At 43.5% G+C, this 6,653-nt stretch overlaps 1 protein-coding gene across 1 annotated transcript in view; it reads left to right on the top strand.

The window, feature by feature from the left end:
- pcdh7b (protocadherin 7b) overlaps positions 1-1,743 on the top strand; it is a gene marked incomplete at both ends in the record, with an annotated part of 171,194 nt that extends 169,451 nt beyond the window's left edge. Inside the window, 1 exon segment of the mRNA XM_083640585.1 lies at positions 1,256-1,743. Coding sequence (XP_083496711.1) covers positions 1,256-1,743 — 488 coding nt within the window.
- Positions 1,744-6,653: the final 4,910 nt, after the last annotated feature.

Here is a 6,653-nt window from a genome sequence, read left to right as displayed (position 1 = left end):
ATCGGGGCGCTTGAGCCACGCAAAGCTATTAAGCTACTTTAGATCAGACTGTGATTGCCGTCTGTCAATCAGCAGATAAGGACATGGGACGTTGTTGTGGCTGCCGTCTCAGAGACATGCTCACCCGTGTTTAAGTGCACACACACAGAGTAGGCCTAATTGCACATCTTAGATTTTAGATCAGGGGAAACTAATTGACCTCTTCCCTATAGAGAGGCAAAGTGACCGCCCACTTCCTGCTTCAGCACTGTGCCAGAGATTTTCATCCGCCATTTATTTTCCCATAGACATTTCGTAAAATGCTTATAGAAATAGTTTTAATTGTTCAAACCAAACGATTCAGATATATTTAGAAACAGGGGAGACCGCATAACATTTCGCTCGGACCAAAACGTTAAAAAAAATGCGGATTTGAAGAAAATGTTTTTTTCAATGTAGTTTGTTTATGTTTTGGTCCGAGTGAAATGTTCTATGGTCTCTCCCGATTCTAAATATAGCCGAACCGTTTGGTTTGACGAAGTCAAACTATTTTTTATAAGCATTTAACGAAATGTCTATGGGAAAATAAATGGCGGATAAAAATCCCTGGTACAGTGCTGAAGCAGGAAGTAGGCGGTCACTTTGCCTCTCTATACTCTCAACCATCCCCCCCCCCCCCCCCCCCCGCTCCCTTCCAGCACAAACACGTTTTTGAAGCATGACATTATTTCAACTCTGATTCACGCCACTGTCTTCAGTTTGAGGCTGCCGTCGTAGCCAGTGGAGTCGTCTCTTTTCATCGTTGTTTTCTCTTCCTGTTTTTTGTTTTCTGTCATGTGGTATGGGTTCTGCATGAAAGCAAAAGCAATTTTATCCGTCCAATCTTAATGACATTCACTGGTGATAAAATTCCAAACTTGTGCATCTTACTACAACAGTCGCCTGGGTAACCATGGGGACCAGTCTTCATTGTTCCATATTTTTTTTGTCTCCCTTTTCCATCAAATGATCAACATTCAGATGCGATGATGACCTCATTAGGGAGGAAAATAAACATGCATCTAATGGGGGAATTCATAATATGGGGGAATTCATAATAGCCAATCTCATGCGACACATACCACACCAAACAACTAGTGGCAGGAAATGATTTTAGTCAAAGATGTCAGATTTCTGTTTATTCTTTTCATTATCCCACTTTTGGTGAGACAAACACTGTTACTTACAGCTTTTTTCTGTCCCCTCTCTCTCTCTCTCTCTTTTCCCCCCTACCTAGACTCCCGGCCCTTGCCTGACGTAGCCATGACCGGCAAGTGCACCAGGGAGTGCGACGAGTACGGCCACTCGGACTCCTGCTGGATGCCTGTGCGCTCGTCGCCCGAGCGGAGGCCATCCAAGTCAACCACCACCCCCCAACAACAACCAAAGCTTTCCACCTTCAGCAGCAGCGGCAGCGGCAGCAGCAGCAGCACCGAGCAGCAGCCCGGCAGCCAAGAGACCCTCGCCATGGCCGCCATGGCCAACGGAGACCCCGCCGCCGCCCACATGATGGTGGGCGACCGCAACCGCAACCTGCTCAACAAGAAGATGGCCTCCTCCTCCTCCTCCTACGAGGCCTTCGGCTCGCCCGCCTACGGCTCTTCGCCCGGGGGCGGGGGGGAGGAGGTGCTGGGCCACCCCACCGAGGAGATCCCCCTGGCCCCCACCGGGGAGTACAAGCCCACCTCCTGTGGTACGCTGACGCGACGGGAGGTCTACCTGTGAGACGGGGTGGGTCTAGACACACCTGCTGCGCCCCCGCCCACACACACGGCATTATAATACATCGACAATAACCGTAGTAGTTGCTTACCCACCACCACCACCCACGACAGCTCTAGAAGCTTTTCACCCACCCTTGGCCTGAGCGAGATATAGGACGAAACATTCTCCAAAGACTTTTGACGACAGCTCTTTATTAGCGAAAAACCTAAGTGGATCTACAAATAATAGAGTACCATCGTTAGACTTCTAATTCTGGCCGTGAAACCAGGAAGAGAGGAGGAGGAGGAGGAGGATGACGAGTTGAGGGTATTTTATGGGACCTGTGGCGAGTCGGGCTCTTGGGACACGTTCTGCTGCCTGACAGTCAATCTGTACAATAATCAACTCATTTTCCATATCCATGCATGCATTACCCCCAGTCCCCCCCCCCCCCCCCCCATGAAGACCCCCCCGTTCCCCCCAAGGAAACTCCTCAAAGATGACACTGTACAAAAGAGACGTTTTCTGTTTCTGTTCATGTTTTTCTAGGAAACAATGCTGTACATGTGGACTACTGTAGTTTGACTTTCAAAGTGCGTCCGGTTATGCCTTCTTCTCTCCTGCTTTTTTTTAGCGTAGCGCAACACTCTCCGCCATGATGTGCCGTGGCTGCAACAATATATTGGACGTAATCATGGTCTCTATAATACTGACCTATCTATGGATCATGTCATCGCTGTGTCATCATGCGTCACATGACTGTGTGATCGCAGTCGTCCAATAGGAGACCAAAATCCGACCATATTAAAGACTTGTAAAGACTCTTGTATCTCGATGTGGTCGGGGAAAGACTAAGCTTTAAACATGCTGCCCCCCCCCCCCCCGGAAAAGCAAAGACCCGCCTCAATCATCTTGGACCGAAAGCAGAGCCAATGGGATTCGCGACCACAACACGTCGGTTTTTTCGCAAAACACACATTGGCGTAATATGATGAACATACAATGACTGTTTCTAACTTACCTGTGTCTATACTCTACTACGCAAAGTCACTCATTGTACATAATGCATTGGACCACCACAACGACCACGCTTAACTGCTCCCATTCTCTTTTGTCTCGATCTTTCTTCGTCTCGCTCATTCTTTGTCTCAATTTGGCGAGTTTGAGACCAAACCCCCCCCCCACCCACCAATGAAATGCAAGCTCTTTGGAGCCCACGACCTATCACCGCATTTGCTTGGCAGAAGCGCTACGTACAGTATGCGTGTACATCATAGTTGCACATACTTACTTAGATCACCTCGCATTGCAGACGCCCCCAAATGGGATGCTATACTGTTTATTTCAAGTTGTAACGCTAATATCCTGGTTTCTCTTGCACACTCACCAATACAAATATACATGCAAATGACACACACACGCGCCGCGCAAACACACACGCAAAACACACACACACACACACACGAAGGCAGAACAATTCTTTTGATTGTGGCTAATGGTACTGAAAGACTGAAAATCCTGGGTAAGCACAGAGTGTGGCACGCCGAGATAGAAAATTATCGAGGCGCAGTTGAAATTTGTACGCGTATGCATGGGCCAGATATGCAGTATACAGTATGTGTGTATGGGTCATATTTGTATAGTATGGATGTATACCATCGATAGGCTTATAGGAGGGTCGGTAACCAAGCCAAGCTGGTCCCAACACGGCTGCAAGGACAGCTTTTTACCGTTAATACTTTTTTGTTGTGTGATAGACTGAGCAATAAATATCATATTGTAACACGTGACCAATAATCATCCACTTATTTTTCCACTAGGCCTTCTATTATAGGCGACATTAACCCACACACAGCTATCCAAGAAACCTTTTAGACGCCAGTTTAGACGTTGCATTCCACAGTTACATGGCAAAGGCATCTTTTGAGCACGAATGTAAGAATCAGCTCAATATGAACAATCAAATCCTGGACGTTGCAGTTTCCACGAAGTTTAGAGTACAGTCTTTAGAAAACACGTTGTTAAAATTGAAACCAAAGCTTCGGAAACAAGTGGCTCTGGGTCATTGGATGAAGCATCCCCTCCTCCTCCTCCTCCTCCCCCCCCCTTCCAGAAATACACCACACAGAAATAGCATTTTGGGAGAATCTCGCTTTAAGTATGCATTATGTGAAAATTTACGATCGAGGATTGAGGTTGAACCATAAGAATGTGATGGTGATGTCCATCCCATGTTTGGGGCAGACACTTAACGACCGCATACACACAGACACACCGACAATGTTGAGATATTGTGCCTCCCTATCGATGGCGTCTTTTCAACGGGCGGGACGGAAGGAGGGCGCAAAATCTCACCGCCGTTAATAACGCAAAAGAATATCAGATGCAATGGAACTTTTTGTATGTTAGCAAAACCCCTTTGGTTTGACCGGAAACTGCTTTTTCTGCAGTCCGGCAATCTGTAGTCTGTAAGTACTACTCGTTGTTCGAAAGAAAGTGCTCCTATACTTATCAACTGTATACATAAATATGTACTTTTTATTGCACGTTTAATGGGTACTTACTTCACTTACTGAGAAGGAAGAAGAAAAAAAATACTGTAAAAGAAAATGTACAAAAAAAATCTTATCCCTGTAAACATGGAAATCCACCTTGTTGCTTGCTTTTGTTATAACCTAAACAAACATTAGCCATGTAGTACGACTTAGTAGATCAGTTAAGACCGTTGAAACAATTTCTCTCATTTTTTCCCTCATATTTAGTTTCTTTTTATTATTCTTATTTTTTTTTGTCATATCTAATCCAATTTGTTCATGCTCTCTCTATTTCACCAAACAAAATTTCAAATCATACATTTCATTGACATCCGACTTACTCTATACCGTGAGATTTGCAAATTTTTTATCTGCATGTATTTTTTCCCCCATCTTGTATTTTACTTTTTAATCCCATACATTGATTTGTTATACGATAACAGTCAAAACCGTGGAAATGATCATGACAATGTATTATGTGTTTTTCTTTTTCTTTCTTTCTTTATCTGGTGCCACTTTGTATATTTAGAGTGCTTCTGTAAAAAAGAAAAACATAAAAAAAAAAAAAAAACTAGAGTGAATGCAAAATATGCAATTGTGCCTTTTTATACCTATTGGTATGATTAAAATGTTGGTTTGGAATGGTGCATAACCAATTATGCTGAAATGCTTACAAAAAGTAGACGGGGTAATACATCCTGTGGATTTGCATATATCTTGGATGAAATCCCATGATGTCAAATGCTTCTTGGAGGACGACCGGTCCAGATGTTCAGAGAGCCTCGGCCTAATAATGCTCAAAACTACTGTATGGGTTCAATTAGATGGTTGAAATATCCATTCCTATAGCATAGTGCATTACGTTAACCGATTGAGTACATTCAAAAAGTTGCTTGTTGGTAGTAATAATAATGATATAATGGATTTTCTTTTTTGTCGTGTTCCACTCATGTACATGTATGACATCAGAGGTCGAGTAATCCTTCTTTGTGCATGAAACAAGCTCCAGGACTGAAGGCAGAAGTGTGGAGAGAGAGAGAGAGAGAGAGAGATAGAGAGTGGGGAAAAAAGCGCTTGGAGACATTTTGACTGCTCCGAGTTGACGGAGCCCTGGAGATACCAATGCTAATGTGACGGTTAACCAGGACGAGTGGAAGTGGGAAAAAAGCTGCAAGGGAGAGAGTCTGGCAGAACACACACCTCAGGACATGTTGAGCGGCACGCACACACACACACACACACACACACACACACACACACACACACACACACACTTACAGTATGCATATCAGTAAACGATGAAACCTTGGTCTACATAATGAGCATGGTATGATGTTTGCTATGAATGCAAGGTGATGCGGTGAAGATGTACGATATCAGATAGCGTGAACACAAACCACAATTCATAATTTGTATGTTTAACACAAAGAAAAAAAGACACGCGTTATAGAGGGCCTAAGCCACGCCCACTTCCGGGGTTTCGGCATGGGGGACGAAAAAGGGATTTAATCTCCTGTTCATTTTTCCCATTGAGGTTTCATAAAATCCTTATAAAAAGACTTTTCCTCGGGTCAAACCAAGCCCGATTCAGCTACATTCGCAATCATGAGAGAGCATAGAAGATTTCGCTCAGACCAAAAAAAAAAATTAATAATGTTCTGCGGTCTCTTGTGATTCTGAATATAGCTGGATCACATGGTTTGTCCAAGTAGAACTCTTTAAAGAAGGATTTTAAGAAACATCTAAGGGGAAATGGATGGAGAGCGAGTTCACCCCCTCAGTTCCTATGAGCAAGAGATGTAGGCGAGACGTAGGCATTCTATAGACGCAAATACTGTACAGTATAACACTGAATAACCTCCGATACTCGCCCAGTAACTATATATTTTTGGACTGTTCACCAAGGTCAGGACAATGTTACGTTGTCGTGTCACAGTAAACAGTCGACTGACGAAGATACCTGCCAGGACGTTGTTACAAACCTGCTGCCTGAGGTGTACGTTCGGTCCGTTCTCTCCCATATCCGTATAGCATTCACACAGTGTGTAACGGGATTTGTAATATTAACCATAAACTATTTGTCCTGCGACTTGGATGTTGATATAGAAATTGAGGAACAAGTTTATCATCGTTTAATATAAGTCACTATGCACGCAGCTTAGCTGAACATGGCAAAATGTATTGAACGCAAGTCCACTTCTATTTATGAGATATTTTACATAATTTAATTTGCTTTTGTACAGGTTTGTGTAAATAAATTGCTTGTCATTTTTGTCTCTGCAGAAATTAAAATATAACATGGTAAAACTAAAACGGTCTCCCTCGTCCATTTCAGCTTGGTTTCCTATTATCTGTATTTATGTTTATTATACGGAACAACTGATTAATTATGAAAAA

The sequence above is a fragment of the Poromitra crassiceps genome (assembly GCF_964638095.1).
Source record: "Poromitra crassiceps genome assembly, chromosome: 7".
NCBI classification, from domain to species: domain Eukaryota; kingdom Metazoa; phylum Chordata; class Actinopteri; order Beryciformes; family Melamphaidae; genus Poromitra; species Poromitra crassiceps.
Note: the sequence above shows the minus strand (reverse complement) of the source record. Positions and strands in the feature narration are given on the sequence as shown.